Below are 17,566 nucleotides of genomic sequence, written 5' to 3'. Positions count from 1 at the left end.
TTTCCTAGTACTTACTGGCTTTTCATTTCACAGTGGTTTCAAGTACTCAGCTCAGGGGCATACCTGGTGAGCATGGCCAGGATCTCAGTGTTCCATTCAACGTCTCCAAGCAGTCCGCAGGTTGCTAGGATCAGAGAGCCGTGCATGGCACTGCGTGCGCGGGCTCCTGGCTAACTTCCGACTCAGGCTTCTTGCTTCCACAGGTCTGCCGACACTCAGTCGTGACCATGCTCCCTACAGCACAATCAGGCCACGAGATCGCAAGGGTTCATAGACTCTTTCGCACATCAGTGAATATTTGGACCCGCAGCGATGTAGGTCTGGGCCAGTCTCTGCCAGTGCGGTTAAGACCTGACCGTGCTTTCAGAACACATTCTTATCTGGGGCCTTCACTCAGAGACCATTCTGAAGGTCCTTTCGCCCATAGTCCCGAGTGTATCTTTAGGCTCTCGTGGCGTCTGTCGTCGATGCGGGGAATGTGTCTGTGGATGTCCCAGTTCTCGAGCGAGACACTGCGTTGCCCCTCGCGTCTTCCATGCTTCTGTCCTTGATCAAGCAAGACAATCGGATTGACTGGAGCGGCATTGAGAAGCGGAACGAGTTCACGTATGCACAGCGCATTGATGGCCTATACCAACCTAATTGGACAGCCGCCCAACGCTCGCGTTGGCGGAGACCGCACGGTATGGTCACCCGCAATGACGGTCTACGGACGCTGTGCAATGATCACTCTTGACTGAAATCTTTCAGAGCAACGAGGACGTGTTCCCGCTTTCAGATACGGGTATACCTGGCCCAGGAGCGACCGACTCATGGCATGAAAGTCGACAACGGATTCTACAGGCGAATTGGCTCCCGCTATGTTTGCGGTATGTTTCCCTGTTTACCGTTGTGGCCTACCAGACGATGACAGGCACTCACATGATACTTTACTGGAGTCAACCTCGGTCTCAGCAATAATTGAGGGAAACGCGCTCGATCCCCCGAAACCGCTTCACATTCAACTCCACGGCGGCCTCGCCATCAACTCGTTCATTGGCAGTGGTGGCGTGGCCAACATCGTGCACTTCGTTGTTGAGGACCCCGACACGACGGGCTACGCCGTTCCCGAGAACTGGCAGCTCGCCCACGCTTTGTTCGTCAACGTTCGTCAACCTCGATGCATGGCACTGGCAGAAGCAGTGCGCATCCCGTGATCCAAATTGACTTCGTCAACGGCACGACAACGGCGACCGCCGACGCTGGCTACAGTCTGTTACACCGCTCAGACCATTTTGCGGGCCCGTTGCGCATCCCACATATGGGTCTGCTGAAGATCGTGCGAGGGTGCGTGTACATATCCACCAGGTCCGAAGGAGAAGCACGACTGTCGTCGAAGTCCCGTCGTCGTACACGTACGACAGCCGCGGGCAATGGAGCCAGACTGTTCCAGGCACCGATCCGTCCCCTGCACGAACCCGAGATTGTCAACCCGAGCGTTGGATGAGTATACAGTTGCACCGCACGGCATCACGGAACATCCATCTCGTTCCATCGATGCTTGGCCGATACCACGCCCTCTTGCGATCATCCGTCAGCGGTCAAAGCTCGCGACCGAATCAGGTCATTGGAACGCCAGGTCGCAGACGCAGAAGGCTTCGTGTGGCTCGGCGTCAACCTAATTCACGGTTGCTGCACACGCTTGAACGCTTTGGCGAGGAAGCCTTGCACATGTGGGGCGAAGGGCACGGTGATAGAGCGACCTCGATGTTCAGGGCAGTGCATGCGGTGTCTTCGAAGTTCATCGACAGTCACAGCCCAAATGAATATCATGCGATATGGACTCAAATCTCGACACCATATCCTCATGACATCTACCCCCCTGCACACAGAGCACACACATGTCCGTCGGCTGCTAGCGTCTGATCTTGCTCGAGGCAGTGCTCTTTGGGGCTTTGGACACCTTATCCTCCTTGTCTTTCGGCTCCTGAGCGTGCGCATTGGATCCCGCCTTGGTGTTCTCTACAGCCGCATCCCGGACTCGCGAATTGAGCGGGGGAATTGCCGCAGAGTTCTGTTTTAATGGTCCGCGCGGTTTCCACTGCTCAAAGTCGCCGTCATCGAGGTCGTCGCCATCGCTGCATTCGCTAGAGCTAGAGAGAAAGTTCGTAGATGCGCGTCTACTGCATAAAGCGAACGTACGACGTGCCCGTCTCCTCGAGTCTGCACGAGCGGGTTGTCGTCGTATCAGAAGGTGCACTCGCAGACGACTGATGACCGCAGTCACTCACCTCACTGTGCTGGTAGCCGTGACGATGACCTTTGTCGTCGTCTCTGCGGTCTCAATAACCAGCACAGCCGTAGCAGGCTGTTTCTCGAGCTCGCGTTCATCGGGCGAGACGCGACTGTGATATCCACGTAGTTGAGGATCGTGTTCTCTAACAGATTCGACCAGACACATACCTCTCTTCAGATCCGGAGTCAATTGCGGCAGACAAGGAAATCGGATCTTCCATCTGGGTTCAAGCTGTATGCGGGAGCTAGAGTGAGTGGGATATCGAGGAGGGGACACTGGTAGCTGAGCTCTGAAGCAGGAGCAGGGATTAATATGTTCGGCCTCGGAGTCTATTACCACGATGGACCACACAAGACGCTCGAGGCTGTTTTTTTGACGGCACTGGCAGTGCACCTGAACCGGAGTGCGTCTTATTGATTTTCACTATTGGGGCTTGCGACGAAGGTAGACAACTGACAAGGTTGCTCCTCAAGATGCACTCACTGGTCCGGATCCTTGGTGTTGTCGCGGTCATCAATTAGAGCCCATCACATTAGAGACAAAACACCTGGTTACTTACGAGCTTACACTGTACAGCATCGGATCAGGCCTCGAGTCTTACGTCTGCACGAAGCCCGGGCATGCGAACCATGCAGAACCCTAAAGCTCAGCCTCGTATCGTTGAGGTACTGTAGACCGGATAGTGCGAGTCGCTGGCAGAGCACTTTCGGAGCATTTGGCAGAGCATGACGATCAATGCATAAATTAACTTGAGATCCAAATGAGATCCGATAGATCTTGCCAAGGAGCCAAATCACGTGGCTACAACTTGCAAGCGACGCGGAAGCAAATCATGATCTTGCATGTAATTTACTGCTTGCACTGCACTGCTGCACACGCCGTATAGTACACGTTGGTGAATGTTCAAGCCGATGTATGCAAGACCAATTCTTCAACTAGACATGCACGCGTGCGGCTTGTGCGCGGCGAACAACTTCCCTAGCTAGGGTCTTAACGGCGCACGCCGCCGGTTTGCTTGACGGGCTTGCCAGCAACGGTGTGGTTCGTTGGACCTCTGGGCTTCCACTCTTCCTGATCATCGTCGTCGATCGTGTCGGGTCTAGCAGTTCATATAATCAGAGAACATTCGTTGCACCGGCACGAACATGCGCACATAAGCTCCGTCGGCTTAATCTCTGGCAAGCCAGGACTGGGGTCCGGGGAAGCCGAAGGCTCCGAGTTGTTCGGCCTGCAACAGTAGCATGCTGAGCTCAACGCCTTCACATGCAAACATTTGCCCGGATCGACGTACTTTGACTCAAATGGTCTTGGTTCAGACATCCCGATGCAAGGCAGGGAAACAACACGCGGAGAGAGTCAATAGGCAAGCGGTGGGAAGGCGGGTGTCGAGACTATCTAGCTCAGTCTCATTTATAGCTGAGCATTTGGCAGTGACCGCGTCATAGAACCAAAAAGTTCCGGAGACCCACTTCAGGGCCAGTTCTCGAACCCGAACTTCCATTCAGCTCGTCAGTGAAGCTAGTAAAGACTCGGGCGGTGGGCGGCACGAACCACACCTGGACTATTGTATGAACCTAACCATCCGTGGCTCCATACTACAGTCGCCGCTAGTCAAGTGGTCTGAGCCAGAAAGACAGCACAAAATTCCTTCACACAAGGCATCCGCGTGCGAAGAACCTTTTCTTTCCATGAGAGCGAACTCAAGCAACCTTGATCATTCATCATAGTGCCCGCGTTCAGGACCATTCAGCGATCTTCAGACGTGGTTTTTTTGGTTGAAGGTGGGTCATGCGTACTGTGTGATTCTGTTTGTATACTGACCAGCATTCCTTACAGTCATGCGGAAGAAACATTCTCGCATGCAATGTAGCACCGGGAAGGCGGCGAATGCCTGCAGGCCTGATATCAGTGCATCCGCCGACTGTGTGGCATTAGACCTCGAAGCTATTCACGGTCGTTGAACTTGTATGATGGTCCCCAACACCGCTCCGTCTTCCTCCATGCTTCGGCCAGTGCTCGAGTCAGTCATTGACCACTGGATAGAGGGCGCAGCGCCGTTCACAAGGGTAGAAGATGCATGGAAGAGTCGTAATGTGGCTCTCCTCCGGGCGCTTGATAACGACGAACCGAGAAGGTAAGTACTTCGTGCTGGAGAAGCTGTCATCGCATGCCCGCAAATGACTGCAATGCACACCGGATCGTCGACAAGACGTTTGCGGAAGTTAAAAGATAAGTACTTTGCCACACTACACGCCATCGGGGGCTTATGGCAAATACGCGTGCAGATAAGTCGTGATAGTACACATACAAGGTTGGTCCAGTCATGCTGCTGCTACTGTACAATGCATACCGGCTCTGAGGCCAGATTACTTTAGCTCTCGCGCTACGGTAAGTGTCCTTTCAGTATTATCTCGCAGTCTGGTATCGTACTTCATTTCCTTGGCCCGAGGTCACTGCGGCAATACCTCAAAGCTGCGATGGGTGATGCTCAACGAGTCGCGCTTTCGATATATGCGAGTTTTGGTCAGGCATCATAGATGGTAAGCAGCGACGTGACGCATGATGGTCAATGACGCCAGAAGCTCTGTGGAGATAGGATCTGGTGAGCAATCTCACAAACCCGACGAACGGAGACGACTCACCGATAGCTAGGCTCGCGTGCGTCTCGTTGATAGTCAACATGTTGCCAGACGTCCGGAACGCTGGCTTGTTTGGAGGCTTCAGGTTGTAATGAGCCACAACATAGTTGGCTGAGTCAGTGCACTGACATTGGAACAACGTCAGACGCAAGACCGGGCCCGTCGTGAACGGTACTCACCGACCACTGATGGTCCGACTCGGTCTTGTACGTCCATTTGTACTCCTCGCCATTTGAAGCTCGGAACTTTCGAATGAGCGATCTGCAAGTGGCATTGTGAGTATCCCGCAAGGACAGTGAATCGGCATCTGACTCACCCTCCAAACAGTGAGACCTTCTTCAGGTACTGGTTCATGGGCATAGAGACAGACGTGCCCATGAAAGAGATCTGTCCAGCGTTCCGCTGGGCCCGAACTCGAGGGCGACAGAGGGTTCACGCTGTAATGGTCGGTAATCTCGTTGGTTCGACGACCGACGACCGACGTTGTATATCATGAGGGCGCTAGGCGGGCCATCCGTGGCACTCCCTGGGGTCGCGACACACGAAGGAAGAGACGATCGTAGATGTCGTCGAAGTCGGAGCCCGCGTACGAGCCCGAACGGTCCTCGAGGTAGTATGGGAGCGCCTTGTTGATCATCACTGCGTAGGAGTATCACGAAAGTCGTCGGCGTCGCGGGTATATGAGGGGCAACGTGCGAACAAAGGCTATAGAGCTGAGTCGGGGACGTGTCTGACTGTCTGCGCACGAAGGTCCAATATAAAGGGTCGAAGGCCAAATAGACGCGTGATTCAATTACAGATTGCATCAGTAGAGCTGAGAGTACCGCAGTGGCTGCGACCTCGAACGAGATTCCTCATGCACGGCATGTGTGCCTTCGGAAGATCCGTGCCACCAGATCCAGAGCAGTCGACTGAATTGGCCTGTCCATGTCGGCAGCGAAGCTCCCGAACTCCCGGTTTGGCTCACACCTGTGCGCTAGCGCGAACAGGTCTCTTCTGTCAATTTGCTTCCGCGAAGGCGCCCCCGGCAGGTCTGTAACTTGTGCGAGACTCCTGTCGACATGTCGGCGAGCCGCGACCACCAGGGCCAAAGTCCGCGGCTCGCTGAAGCGCAAAAATAGACCGAGTAATTACCGGGTTGTCCGGAGAGGTGGCACGCCGGTAGGTGTCTAGGTTCAAACGTTCAGAGACTGGCTCAGACGTTAGGCCAACGTTGGGCCATATCACGATACAATGGTGTGGTTCAAGGACATCCTGCCATTGCAACCCCAACACTCCCATTGGATCACTAAAGGACATGTCACGAGTGCAATCCCAGACTAGATGTGAGAATCTACGAACCAGAACACCTAGAAGCAGGAGTACCCACCTATCATCTCCATGTAAGTTGCTCTTCCAGGTCGCCTCATGATTGCTGACAAGAAGATGCTCTTGAGAGGCTCCTCCGATGAATGGCGTCCGGTGTACCGCGATACCACATACGAACAGGTTCTCCTGCGATGCATCGCGGACGCGTAAGATCTTCGGAAGTGAAACAAGACGAAATCCATGTCATGAACTTCGACGATTCGCAGACGACCGTCAACTGACCAGAACCCTGCGCCACATTCATTTGTCGCACCACTTCTCAGCCCTTCGTGGTCATAGTAGGCTTCGCCCAAGCTTCGTGAACCCTTGTCCAGGAACGCACGTTCTACCAGCGAGTTTGAGTTTGGGTGTCTATGCGTTCCCGGCGTAGGAAGTGTCAGAGTGACATGAGGGGCAGATCGAAGAAGCAGAAGCCACATACTCTATTCCGATTGGGGAAGCTACGACGCCAGCTGACCAGCCGGCCGAGCAGTTGACAGCGGTCGCTACCTCACATACACGCAATCGTGTCCTGGCAGACGTGGGATTCCGCGCGGCGAGAACCTCAACTGGACTGCTCATGACACCGAGGCTCATCGGCGGCCATTGACGCAGGGAGCCGGAGCATACTCTCGCCCGTGACGAGCACGCAGTTCAGCCACGATTACAGATGTTCACAACAGGAGGGGAACTTTACGTCGGGGGAGACAACGTTGTCGCACGATGCTGTATGTCTTCTGGAAGGAAGGAGTTCTCAGGGCGCTGCATGAAGAACTCGAGGCGATCAACTCACCCTGCTGACCGCGGAAGAAGGGGCGCAGAAGCCTGGCAGTATGGTAGACTTCATTACGGTGATTGAACGACGATGCCGGACATGAAGGGGCCAAGGGAACAGAGAAAATTGGTCGGGGCGTAGCAACTGACCCCCACGCAGAAGCTAGAAGTCAAAGGAGCATGGTCCGAATGAACTCAGGTCACCGAAGAGAACAGTTCCCAATATGGTATGTAAATAGAGCTGGCGTCCAGGGCAACGTCTGCGAAGGTCGTAGGCCATTCAATGCAATTCAATACAGGGTCACGTTGCAGGCCTGGAGGATCTCATGCATTCAATATTAGTACAAACACGGTGGACCGTCCTACAAGGTCCGCAATTCATTTTGGTGACCTGTCCTCGGCCCTGTCTGTTCCAGCACTGTCAGCTACCATGCACTTCGGATCGGCGCCGCCGTCGCCTGTACGTACTTACCCAAGTCAAGAAATACAGAACAGTCGAAGCGCGACGACAGATCGGCGCGATTACACAGTTTTGTCAGCGTCGAAGCCGCCTGACGGACCGATCGCCTCCGCGCTCGTCTTCGCGTCCAAGAAAAGCTCGCCCATCTCGTTGATGTCCTCCAGCTCGATCTGTTTTCGGCCAGACAGACCAGCGAGGATGGACGCTGGCGTGAGCAACTGCAGCGCGTATCTGTGGCAGCTGGTCAGGCAGCGTCAGGATGAAACAGGAGACAGGTGCCGACCGGAGTGAGCTTGTGTCGCCACGTTCTGCTAGCCTGTCGAGCACACCGGGTCCGAGCTGCAGCCCTTCGACATTAGCACGCAATTGGACGACCTTCGCGATGTCAGGTTTGTTGTAGCGCTCTGTCCTGACGATGAGACAACTGTGATGGCGCGATATGGTTAGACCTCCACAAGACTTCCCCGATACGTAAGACATGCATACCGATCGAGCAGATCAATGGGGATCCCGTGAGGGGCGACGATGTCTGTGGTTCCGCGCACTAGGGAGTTTCCGCGATTCGTTGCAAAGACGACTGTCGGTGCCATCGGCGATTCGAGCAGGGCGTTAAGGTAGGTGAAGCACTCGATATCGAGCATGTGCACCTATGAGAACGGCAACTCAGACATGCAGACTGGATCCTAGCGGAATGCGCGCAAACCTCGTCGATGAAGACGACACCGGGCACGACTTCCGCCACGCCCTGATCCACGTAACTCTTCACAACTTTGTTAACCTCCTTCCGTAGCTTCTCGGTGACCTCCGTTCGGCCGCTTTTCACGAGGCTTCCCATGACGCTCATGATGTCCTGTCCACCCTGGGGTCGTGCATTTGCTGCGTCGAGGTCACCGAGAGTCACATCCTGCACAAGCTCCTTCCGCTTGTGCACGTCACCCTTGGGCAGTGGGACATACGTCTCGGACTCGAGATCATATGAAGAAGCATACGCATCTGAACGTCCTACTCGCTGCCTCACTGATCAGAGCGGTCCAACGGAGTGTCATCATCGGTCCTTACCTTCACTGCGCCAGTATTAGCTTCGACATAGATTACGTCTCCGACTACGATTTTCTCCTTCAAAATGGCCTCGTATATGCTGGGATCCAGTCGAAGCTGCTTTGTACCCTTGACTGTCTTGAGCCCAACGATGACATGAGAGACGGTCTTTCCGTACCCGCTCAGAGGGTTCTCGGACTCCGTAGGGGTGAGTTCGGTGACCTCGCCCTCATACACTTCCTTGGTTTCTTTTATCCGTAGGCCTAGACACGACGATGAGGCCCATGATGCCTCACGAAATCTCATGACATACCGATGGCGCGCCGAAAGGCCTCCGCAAGCACCTCCGTCTTCTTCACCTCCGTCGAGTACACCTCCGACCCGACCATGGGGCAGAAGGGCACTTTGGCACCCAGCTCCTGAGAGATGGCTAGAGCAAGTGCCGTTTTACCTGTCCCCGGTGCACCGGCCAGGAGCAGAGCGCGTCCTGAAAACTTGCGCGACTTAACGAGATCGACTACGACGCCACATGCCTATAGGGCTACTTGTTAGCTCGTGGATCATATGCTGCCCATCCAGCAGGGAAGCCTTGAGGTGCATACCTCTCGTGCGTTGCCTTGTCCAATGAAGCCCGCTGCATCCCCACTGCCCGTACCTTCTGGAGTGAGACCAAGGCCCTTGATGTGCGAGTGTGGCGCGATGCGCGACGAGCGCGACGCAGAATTAGTTGAAGGCGGAGGCAGCGCATTATGTGCGACAGGGGCGGAGGACGTCGATGCCGACATGGCAGTGAATGGTGAGTGGTGTCCAGAGGAAGAAGTACGCGTCTGCTCAGAGGAGGTTGTCCAGTATTCTGAGCCTGACCGTGTTCGTGAGGAGGCGCATTGGAAGCGCGCACTGCGACAGCATTTTGCAACTCGAAACTCCGACGATTGTAGCTTAGTATGATAAATAAGGCTGCTTTCAACACATGCATTAGCAGTTGTATGCTATCTGATAAATCCTTGGGAGCGATGTGATTGGATCGCGAGGAGCGAGCCGCATCTCTTGCGCCGCGATGTCCTCGTCCAACCAGAAACCGTATGTCCAGTCGGGCGAACCGCTTCAGGATTTCCTTCGTTCCTTCTGGCAACGTCAAGTCGATGCAGCAGAACAAGAGACCCCCGACTACAGGCACCCGCCTCTGCCACTCGCACGCATCAAGAAAGTCATGAAAAGCGACCCGGAAGTAAAAGTGAGCTGAGCAGCACATTCACGAGCTCAGCATTGCGCACAGTATTCTGATACCATGCTTGTGGTCATAGATGATCGCTGCAGATGGTACGTCCCATCACGCACAGTTGACGTGAAAGCGACGCGTCTCATCACAGTCTAGCACCCATCCTGTTCTGCAAAGCATGCGAGGGTACGTGTTGAACATGACCAAGTCTCGAGCAGATCACTCAGCATACACACGCTGCAGTCTTCATTGCGGAGATTACTGCACGAGCCTTCATCATCGCCGACTCTAACAAACGGCGAACCTTATCTCGGGCAGACATTGCCAAGGCACTCAGCAAGTCCGACCAGTTCGACTTCCTCATCGACATAGTTCCTCGCGAAGAGCCCCTTCCCGGTGCCCCTAATGCCGGCAGGAATCAAGGCAAAAAGGCGAGTGGCTTACAGACGAAGGCTGATGTACGTGCTCTCCACCTGTGCCGGCAGATATCCATGGCCTTCGTCCAATCATATACATGCACTCCTTCCCTAATTCAATAGCTCATACCACAACTCTCCAGACCGCCGGTGCTTCACAGTCCGGTAATGGGGAAGGCACATCCAACAGCGAAGCCGTTACTAATGCAGTCGATCTCGACCAGGTAGGCCTGCACGATGTGCGTATCGGAAACCGACTTACAATGACACCCAGCTGCAATCGTTACTCAACTCCGCCGGGGACAATCGCAACGTCCAATAGATATCATTATTGCTCATTCGCTAATGTACTATAAGATTCTCCGTTCCGAGTCTACTCGCTCTTGCCATTGCTATCCTGCTGTACATCATGCTCCCGTCCCCGGACTGTTATATCCCATATATTCGCGTTATATCCTATGAACCATACCCGAACCATGCAAGATACTACTTCCCAACCCGCGCAGTCAGGTTCCACCGGTATGCATCACTGGGCCATGCCGTAAGCGCAAGTTCCTTCTCCTCGAACTCCGTGATCTTATACTCCAGGCTTCGCACACATTCCCGCAGCTGCCGGCCTGCATAGTCGTCGAGCTGAGGCGAGCCGCGCGACGCAGAGATGCCCTCCAAGACTCGCAGTCGATCCAACGGGCGCTCATCATTCACCCGCTGCGAGACGACGCTCTCCAGTAGAAATCCGGTGCACCGCCGCTCCTCCTGGACAGTCAACTCAGAGAGCTCCGGGCAGATACCGGGCACACGGAGGGCGAACAGAGCACCAGAGCACCTCGGGAGGACGGTAAGCTTCGTCAGACCATCGGTGCGTTTCAGGACACGCGTCCATGCGTCCGCCGACAGGAACTCGCCAGCGTCCACTGCAAGGGTGATCTCACGGATGTCCTGCGCGTGTAGCTTCTTGAGGAGCCCTTCGAGGACATCCTGGCTCCAGAAGTCGCTGATGAGGTGCAGGACGCCGTCGTGGACGGAGAGCACGTCCATAGTCTTGTCGCCGAGCTTTTCGACGCCGGCATACCGCTCAGCGTGCTTGTGGTCCAGGATGCGGACAGTGTGAAGGGTGCGGAGAGGGCCAAGCTTGATGATGTCGTCCGGGATCAGGTTCGCCAGCCTCGCTCCATTGTTCTTGCCGAAGAAGTGCGAGGACGCGGGGGCCCAGATGTTGAGCGCAGTGTAGGGCGGGAGTATGAGGTGGGAGAGAAGGCGCGCAGTAGCCTGAGGCAAGAACGAGTGGCCAATGTCGAGCGTGCGCAAACAGGGAAGCACCACAGGTGTCAGGAGGGTGTTGTACAAGCTCAGGTCGCGTTCGACCTCGAGGTTGAGGTCGGCCGCGACAAGAGCAAGTTCCTGGAGGCCGGAACAAGACTCCAGGAGCTGTAGCATGGAGGAAAGGGGCCGTCGGCTCTCGGGAGCATGGTCGTGCAGGCAGAGGTGAGTCAGATTAGCAAACGAGTTTCCTCGCCAGTACGCGAAGCCTCCCAGGGTGAGGCGCTCCAGGCGTGGGGTGCAACCGTCAAACAACTTTGGCAGGAATGCGTTGCTGATGGGCCCCTGGACGCTGTGCATGGTAAGCGCACGGAGGTTCGGAGCAGGCTGATTGAAGCGTTCGATCAGCAGACTCCCGTACGCAAACTTCGGCTCGACGTGCAGTTCCTCGATCCGGTGGGACTCGTCTACGATGTCCATCAGGACTGCTGTGTCCCGGAGACAAGGTACGATGCAATCTTCATCCACGCGATCGCGCATGATCACCTTCAACGGTGCGCCTCGGGCGCGGTGAAGCATCGCGTTAACGGACATCGGGCGGGCGGTATCGACGGTGGACCATAGGTCAGGGAATGCGAAGGCAACGTTTCGCCAGTGGCGGCAGACTTGAGACACATGCAGGCCATCGATGGGGTCTGGATAGGCGGCGTATGAGTGAGGGAAGGCCTGTGCTGGCTCAACGACCATCTTGAAAATGTATGCAAGAAGCTCGACGGGGATGGCGTTGATTGGCGAGAGCGCGTTCCTCACGTACTGCAGGGCTAGGGGCATGGCAACGATGGCTTCCTCGACCTCGTCAAGCAGCGCGGCGGTGATACTGGAGCGAATGCTGCAGCGAACCGTCAGGCTCCAAGTGCATGGAAGTAATAGAAATACAAGACGTACTCTCTGGAATGGCGTTCCGTCGCGTACATGGCGTGTACGGTTCCCACCAGCCGGAATGTAGTTGGGTCGAACGAACGTTTGCTGTCCACAGCGTCGAAAGTACTGGTAGATGCCATGCTATTGGAGAGTAGATTGTAATGCAGATGGACGAGATAGATGATGAGAAGCTATTTGGGTTTGCGGATATGATGTTCTACTTATAACGCTCGAGGAGGCTGACTGCTTCCGCGCGCTGTCAGCCTCGGTGAACCGTTCTGTGAGTAAAACGTCCACCAGCCGCCGGAGTTCGCCTACAGTACATTTCGACTGTGAATATGCAATCGACCAGGAGTTCTGAAATGTAAACTCACAGAACACAACGGACAGTGGACAAGCAATTTGATCATCTAGTCCAGTGCGACGGCCCGGGGAGTTTAGACGGTGAACTCGAAGCAGGAACCCCGCCCTTCTCAGTACAGTTCCACCTTCTCGTGGAATAAAATACCCAGATAGCACCGGTACATGTGCCTAAGGGTCCTTTGGACTCATCGTGGTGAATTGGATGCGGCATGCCTCTGTATACTGTGAGTAATGCCAGCACGGAGTCGAGTCTGCATGTAAGGTTTGGCCTCGATCACAATCCGGTGTCACCGTGCCTGGCAGCCCTTCCATTTTGCAAACATATCTCTCGAGGGGTAACGGAGGTAAGAGAGAGCAATGAAGTATAGCAATTGACCTGTCGTGGTGTGGTGCTCCTCAGAGTCGGGAAACGACAACGCTGCCGCAGGGCGCTAGCGAATCAAGTATGCGTCGGCAGTCTCCGATCAATGTTGTCAAAACAGGTGGCTGAGCACTGCCTCGGCTCTCTTCAAGTTCACAGTCGACGGTGTCTCTATGCACCCACCGTTGACCCATCTTATGCTCTGGACATCGCGGTACAGGAGCCTATCTTACTCTATACTGCACTGCCCCATACACGAACACTAAGTCATCAAGAATGCTGTTCAATCATATCACAGGTACCACCCGCCACAGTATCATCGCGATGCTAAGTTGCTGTGAGTGTGTTGTTTCCGGAAACAGGAACAAGAGGGCTTGCTCTATGTGGCTCGTCTTTCCGACCTTTCGCTTCCGTTCCCGGTTATGATTGTATACATAAGGTACCGTATGGTGGTTTGCCATGTACGAAACGGTGACTCTTATTGTCGTCAGATCCACGGAGTGTACATCCACTCCCCGGTGCTGTGCCAATACATCTGTTTGTCGCTGGGACTAGCAACGACGCTCACGCACGCTAGCTGAATACCGCTCCCCACCAAGAGAGCTCAGCGCTCAGAAGACACTGTTGCAGCCTCGAGAAGCGATGCCTCATAGACGAGTGCTCTGGCTAGGCCATCATTGCATTGTCGTCAGCGTGAGGCTGTGCGTCGGGCAGTTGTCAACGCCATGCAAGAGCTCCCATCTGCGACGACTCACTGCCACTGGCATGTTATCTGCTGTCTATCAAGCCAATCCCTCACTCGCTTCGTGAGCGGTGATTTTTACGATCCGTGCTGAACACTAGGAAAACAGATATATGTACAAGCGCGCGGTCCACATGTAACTACCGCCTTCTTCATGTGCGCTGACCGACCGACATCACCTCGAACGGTCTACGTATCTTCGTCGACGAATGGACCTCACACTGTGGACATCTGAAGAATAGCAACGCCGTAATGACGACTTCTCTTCCTACCCCAGAAGGCGATAAGCTCGTTCATGGAATGTATTGCAAGGAACGGCCGCCGAGCAGCTGCGTGGGTTTCTCAAAACGGTATTGTAAAGCGGTAGCTCGCTCCCAGTGCGAGATGTAGTTGAAAGTCAGTCGGATAGCAGCCGTATCCGTGTCGCCAAAGCAACAGAACACGTATGCACTGCACGGCTGACAGTAGGAATGGAAACGTACCTACATACTGAGGTGCCAGTGGCCAGTAGTATACTGCGCTCGCGGCTGCATAGCCTCAGACTCGTACGAGAATCTTAGCCTCATCCGACTCAATATGGTTGCTCATGATGCTCACAGACACATGGGACCGCTAAATGCCGTTATGCGCCCGACTTCAAGTTCTCCGCTGTTATTGACCCAAGCAGGAGAACACTTCAACCTACTCGGAGAACGGTCTCGAAAAGGACACTGCCACAGCGGGACCGTCTCGCTATATTTAGGCCGGCTCCCAACCCAGTCCGTTCGACAGATCCTGTACTTAGTGTCCGCTCGCTGCCATGGAGCTCGCCAACGAAGTCCGGTGGAGGAAAGGTACGGCCACAAGTGCACTACTGCTGTGTTGTGCACTTGCAACCATCTCTATGGGCGCATGGGCGCTGTCGCCAGTACTTAGTCCCGTTCGGCGCGTCCTGTCATAGGGCCGATGATCATTACGAGATCATAACAGCTGGCGGCGAGAACGCGTGGAAGGATGCGCCTCAGCAGCCACTATCAGGCCGTAATGGAGCCTGTGCTACTATTGATGCTGTGCGCAGGCTGATCTATCGGCATAGAGGACATAGACTTGTCCGGGTTTGTCTCAGGTCCGTGTGCCACAATGTTGGGAAATCAATTCGATCTGTCGCGAAGAGGCGCACGGTGCCTCACACCACGGAGAATAAGCCAGCCTGGGTACGTTATCCCAGTCTTCTCTTCGTTCATAAAGCCCGTCACGTAGGATCTCCGCATACCGTACCCGCCCCCCTTTATACCCACAAAGTATCGCCGAGGCCTCTATTTAATCGCGGTCCCTCCCCTGTCCTCTAATCAGCCTCCACACTTACGTACCTTACGATGCCTACAATGAAGTCCCGACGTAGTGCAGTGCTCAGGCTGCTTATCAAGTGCGCCTTAGCCATGGCCACTCTAGCTATGACGATCAAATATTGTACGTGAGTAAGGCTCTTTCAGTTGAATGTAGACTCATTCACCTTTTAGGCTTGAACTTGATGATATCATTCACGAACCCATCGAGGAGTTCTCCTTGGAGAAACATCCCTACGTTCCGCCTACAGAGTGGGACAGTCGCTCGCCGTGTCCCGCCTTGAACACGCTAGCGAACCACGGCTTTCTGTAAGTCAACGATCACTGTCGAGCGCGCTCGCATCTCCTGACCACCACCCGTAGCCCACACAACGGCCGGGGCGCGACGAAGAAAGATTACATCCGCGCGCTACGCCAGGGATACAACCTGTCCCTCCCGCTCGCAACGTTCCTCACCGTAAGCGGGCACGTCCTGCTCTCACAGTACTCCCACCTCTCGCTGGCGGACCTCGCGCGGCACAACTGCATCGAGCACGACATGTCGCTCGGGCACTGGGACACGCTCCAGACGCAGGAATATGCGCCTGACAGGCCTAGCGAGTGGCTCTTCGACCGCGTGCTCGCACACTCGTCCGACGGGAAGCGGATGACGCTGTGCGAGCTCGCGGCGGCGCGCGTCGAGCGCGAGAGCACGTACGCGCACAAGCTGGATGCGGTGCACGAGGAGATCGCGCGCGGGGAGATGTCGATGGTGCTTGGTGTCTTTGGGGGGAAGGACGGGCGTGTGCCAGTGGACTGGCTGAAGGAGTGGTGGGAGAACGAGCGGTTCCCTGAGGGATTCAAGCCTGACCACCAGCAGACGCTCCTGGACACAGTTCGCGGATCGTGGAAGATCAGGAGGGCCATGAACGAGATGGCGCAAAATGCGAGCACGAAGCCCACATAGTTCGGATTCAGAGGGCATTGATCATGATGACCTATTTAACTTATCACCGTGTGGTGTATCTATTTTGCATATTTGGTAGTGTAGCACGGTAGATGTTTGTATGATACTGACCTGATATCCGATGGACTTCGATGAATGTCATGATATAACGCCTAGTCTCCCGTAGGCAAATTCTGAACACGACCTCTTGGATCCGGAGTGGGAAGCGATATACTCTCGCACATCTGTCGAAGTGAGATGCACGTCACACTGCCCGCAATGCCCGTATTCTGCTGTAATGGCATGAAGTGAGTGCTACTTCCAAACAACACCCATGAACGAGATGAGATGTTCAAGTAGCCGCGGAAGGGGCGGAGCAAACCAGTGACTGCTCGAGTAAAACCACGCCAAGCATAGAGCATTGCCTTGGGCTCGAACCAGATGCATGAAGAGATATGCCCATGAAGCATCGCCTCGTGAACGAGTACGCTCAAGGAGTTCAATACCCTATGAATGGCATCAATCGAGTAACATCGACTCGTGAAGTCCAGAAGTAATACCAGCCATGGCCTCAGGCTGAAAGACGGGGCTTACCACTCCAGTGAGAGAGGACATCATGGTTTCGGACATGGAACGGTCATTCGACTAACTGCAAAGGATGTGCATTTGAGTAACATTGAGAGAACTGTGGGAGCGGGCATACCATCACACGCTTGGGCTTACTGAGAGTTCCCGGCGAGTAGGCCGAGCCCACAGGACGTGCCTACATATAAGTAATCGGCGGTCGCAGAACGCTTGGCCCCGTGTGTCGCTTCGCTTCCCCTCTTGTTGCATCGCTCGGTGATGTCCCGGTGGTGAACGTATGACTTCTGAAGCGAGAATACCGACATCCCGCCGTGCAGGTACTCCTCTCGTCCTCCCGACTACCTCCACCTCGTCAAATGCCACGTCCTGCTGCACTCAAGACTTCCTCTGACCTTGTCTTCGGCGTCTTACATCGCCCTCCTCCTGTCGTCCGGCGCCCTCTCTGAGCAGGTCAGACCACGCTGTGTCCGGCTCGGAATCCTACTACCACCGACGTCAAGACACATCTCACTTACCCATCTGCACTCGTGCAGCACGAGCTTGACATGACCACGAGCGAATCCGATGGCCTCTCCCGTTGCCGGAGGACGACCAGATGCGGTCGGCTGCCGCACAACCTCCGGACGATCTAGAAAGCGGCGAAGACGAAGCGTGACCGTCACTCGTAGGACCATCCGACTATTCGTGGCCGGGTCGTGGCCCAGGCGGCCTGCAGGCGGCCATTGAGATGGCGAGGAGGAGGACAGCAGGGCTGGTGAGAGGTTTAGGCAAGTTTAGGCGTCGTCTCGCTGTCTACGCGGCCGCCAGAACCTGACGAACGCTCAGTGCGTGGAAGAGTACTTCCATCCTCGCTCAGAGAACGGACTTGGCTTACTGTTGCTTACTGAAACCATGCCTTTCTATCAAATCGTATGGT

At 55.0% G+C, this 17,566-nt stretch overlaps 9 protein-coding genes across 9 annotated transcripts; 3 read left to right on the top strand and 6 right to left on the bottom strand.

The window, feature by feature from the left end:
* Nucleotides 1-376: 376 nt before the first annotated feature.
* On the bottom strand, nucleotides 377-2,495 carry B0H18DRAFT_953826 (uncharacterized protein; the record flags this gene model as incomplete). The annotated part of the gene is made up of 10 exons (XM_048042220.1): nucleotides 377-628; nucleotides 791-879; nucleotides 922-949; nucleotides 999-1,169; nucleotides 1,399-1,447; nucleotides 1,667-1,861; nucleotides 1,941-2,132; nucleotides 2,182-2,202; nucleotides 2,271-2,384; nucleotides 2,443-2,495. The coding sequence occupies 10 exons, from the start codon at nucleotides 2,493-2,495 to the stop codon at nucleotides 377-379; spliced, it is 1,164 nt and encodes a 387-aa protein (XP_047895119.1).
* Nucleotides 2,496-3,115: 620 nt separating this feature from the next.
* B0H18DRAFT_999464 (uncharacterized protein) lies at nucleotides 3,116-3,691 on the bottom strand. Its single transcript, XM_048045565.1, has 3 exons — nucleotides 3,567-3,691; nucleotides 3,429-3,503; nucleotides 3,116-3,374 (listed from the first exon to the last, which is right to left on the bottom strand). The coding sequence occupies exons 1-3, from the start codon at nucleotides 3,593-3,595 to the stop codon at nucleotides 3,266-3,268; spliced, it is 213 nt and encodes a 70-aa protein (XP_047895118.1). The 5' UTR covers nucleotides 3,596-3,691; the 3' UTR covers nucleotides 3,116-3,265.
* Nucleotides 3,692-4,404: 713 nt separating this feature from the next.
* Nucleotides 4,405-5,977, bottom strand: B0H18DRAFT_999460 (uncharacterized protein; the record flags this gene model as incomplete). Its single annotated transcript, XM_048045564.1, has 7 exons — nucleotides 4,405-4,859; nucleotides 4,918-5,038; nucleotides 5,094-5,175; nucleotides 5,227-5,250; nucleotides 5,281-5,415; nucleotides 5,454-5,539; nucleotides 5,966-5,977. The coding sequence occupies 7 exons, from the start codon at nucleotides 5,975-5,977 to the stop codon at nucleotides 4,807-4,809; spliced, it is 513 nt and encodes a 170-aa protein (XP_047895117.1). The 3' UTR covers nucleotides 4,405-4,806.
* A 205-nt stretch (nucleotides 5,978-6,182) lies between these two features.
* On the top strand, nucleotides 6,183-6,694 carry B0H18DRAFT_999456 (uncharacterized protein). Its single transcript, XM_048045563.1, has 3 exons — nucleotides 6,183-6,202; nucleotides 6,284-6,408; nucleotides 6,505-6,694. Exons 2-3 carry the CDS (start codon nucleotides 6,362-6,364, stop codon nucleotides 6,650-6,652), a joined length of 195 nt encoding a protein of 64 aa, XP_047895116.1. The 5' UTR covers nucleotides 6,183-6,202; nucleotides 6,284-6,361; the 3' UTR covers nucleotides 6,653-6,694.
* Nucleotides 6,695-7,292: 598 nt separating this feature from the next.
* Nucleotides 7,293-9,479, bottom strand: B0H18DRAFT_999453 (TIP49 C-terminus-domain-containing protein). The gene is made up of 9 exons (XM_048045562.1): nucleotides 9,383-9,479; nucleotides 9,136-9,329; nucleotides 8,847-9,066; nucleotides 8,555-8,796; nucleotides 8,199-8,504; nucleotides 7,982-8,142; nucleotides 7,779-7,919; nucleotides 7,508-7,726; nucleotides 7,293-7,442 (listed from the first exon to the last, which is right to left on the bottom strand). Exons 2-8 carry the CDS (start codon nucleotides 9,316-9,318, stop codon nucleotides 7,558-7,560), a joined length of 1,422 nt encoding a protein of 473 aa, XP_047895115.1. The 5' UTR covers nucleotides 9,319-9,329; nucleotides 9,383-9,479; the 3' UTR covers nucleotides 7,293-7,442; nucleotides 7,508-7,557.
* A 111-nt stretch (nucleotides 9,480-9,590) lies between these two features.
* On the top strand, nucleotides 9,591-10,291 carry B0H18DRAFT_874305 (histone-fold-containing protein; the record flags this gene model as incomplete). The annotated part of the gene is made up of 4 exons (XM_048040344.1): nucleotides 9,591-9,767; nucleotides 9,838-9,853; nucleotides 9,909-9,938; nucleotides 9,996-10,291. The coding sequence occupies 4 exons, from the start codon at nucleotides 9,591-9,593 to the stop codon at nucleotides 10,289-10,291; spliced, it is 519 nt and encodes a 172-aa protein (XP_047895114.1).
* A 363-nt stretch (nucleotides 10,292-10,654) lies between these two features.
* B0H18DRAFT_953824 (uncharacterized protein) lies at nucleotides 10,655-12,489 on the bottom strand (the record flags this gene model as incomplete). Its single annotated transcript, XM_048042219.1, has 2 exons — nucleotides 10,655-12,317; nucleotides 12,374-12,489. 2 exons carry the CDS (start codon nucleotides 12,487-12,489, stop codon nucleotides 10,655-10,657), a joined length of 1,779 nt encoding a protein of 592 aa, XP_047895113.1.
* A 2,467-nt stretch (nucleotides 12,490-14,956) lies between these two features.
* Nucleotides 14,957-16,221, top strand: B0H18DRAFT_999442 (Chloroperoxidase). Its single transcript, XM_048045561.1, has 3 exons — nucleotides 14,957-15,268; nucleotides 15,315-15,449; nucleotides 15,504-16,221. The coding sequence occupies exons 1-3, from the start codon at nucleotides 15,171-15,173 to the stop codon at nucleotides 16,084-16,086; spliced, it is 816 nt and encodes a 271-aa protein (XP_047895112.1). The 5' UTR covers nucleotides 14,957-15,170; the 3' UTR covers nucleotides 16,087-16,221.
* Nucleotides 16,222-16,238: 17 nt separating this feature from the next.
* On the bottom strand, nucleotides 16,239-17,543 carry B0H18DRAFT_953822 (uncharacterized protein; the record flags this gene model as incomplete). The annotated part of the gene is made up of 5 exons (XM_048042218.1): nucleotides 16,239-16,572; nucleotides 16,789-16,988; nucleotides 17,062-17,130; nucleotides 17,166-17,359; nucleotides 17,525-17,543. 5 exons carry the CDS (start codon nucleotides 17,541-17,543, stop codon nucleotides 16,239-16,241), a joined length of 816 nt encoding a protein of 271 aa, XP_047895111.1.
* Between the last annotated feature and the right edge of the window lie 23 nt (nucleotides 17,544-17,566).

This window comes from Fomitopsis serialis (genome assembly GCF_022376445.1).
Source record: "Fomitopsis serialis strain Sig1Antser10 chromosome Unknown B0H18scaffold_22, whole genome shotgun sequence".
In the NCBI taxonomy this organism is placed as follows: domain Eukaryota; kingdom Fungi; phylum Basidiomycota; class Agaricomycetes; order Polyporales; family Fomitopsidaceae; genus Fomitopsis; species Fomitopsis serialis.
Note: the sequence above shows the minus strand (reverse complement) of the source record. Positions and strands in the feature narration are given on the sequence as shown.

What these genes read in the sequence shown, in the direction of transcription:
- B0H18DRAFT_999464 (XM_048045565.1), bottom strand. Translation starts at nt 3,595, where the DNA reads ATGTCTGAACCAAGACCATTTGAGTCAAA. An exon ending in CCAAGACCATTTGAGTCAAA is followed by an intron (nt 3,504 to 3,566) that starts GTACGTCGATCC and finishes CTACTGTTGCAG; the next exon opens with GCCGAACAACTCGGAGCCTT. An exon ending in ATTAAGCCGACGGAGCTTAT is followed by an intron (nt 3,375 to 3,428) that starts GTGCGCATGTTC and finishes ATGAACTGCTAG; the next exon opens with ACCCGACACGATCGACGACG.
- B0H18DRAFT_999456 (XM_048045563.1), top strand. Translation starts at nt 6,362, where the DNA reads ATGAATGGCGTCCGGTGTACCGCGATACCACATACGAACAGGTTCTC. An exon ending in CCACATACGAACAGGTTCTC is followed by an intron (nt 6,409 to 6,504) that starts CTGCGATGCATC and finishes CCGTCAACTGAC; the next exon opens with CAGAACCCTGCGCCACATTC.
- B0H18DRAFT_999453 (XM_048045562.1), bottom strand. Translation starts at nt 9,318, where the DNA reads ATGTCGGCATCGACGTCCTCCGCCCCTGTCGCACATAATGCGCTGCCT. An exon ending in CCCATTGATCTGCTCGATCG is followed by an intron (nt 7,920 to 7,981) that starts GTATGCATGTCT and finishes GCGCCATCACAG; the next exon opens with TTGTCTCATCGTCAGGACAG. An exon ending in GGCGACACAAGCTCACTCCG is followed by an intron (nt 7,727 to 7,778) that starts GTCGGCACCTGT and finishes CAGCTGCCACAG; the next exon opens with ATACGCGCTGCAGTTGCTCA.
- B0H18DRAFT_999442 (XM_048045561.1), top strand. Translation starts at nt 15,171, where the DNA reads ATGCCTACAATGAAGTCCCGACGTAGTGCAGTGCTCAGGCTGCTTATC. An exon ending in ATGACGATCAAATATTGTAC is followed by an intron (nt 15,269 to 15,314) that starts GTGAGTAAGGCT and finishes TTCACCTTTTAG; the next exon opens with GCTTGAACTTGATGATATCA. An exon ending in CTAGCGAACCACGGCTTTCT is followed by an intron (nt 15,450 to 15,503) that starts GTAAGTCAACGA and finishes CACCACCCGTAG; the next exon opens with CCCACACAACGGCCGGGGCG.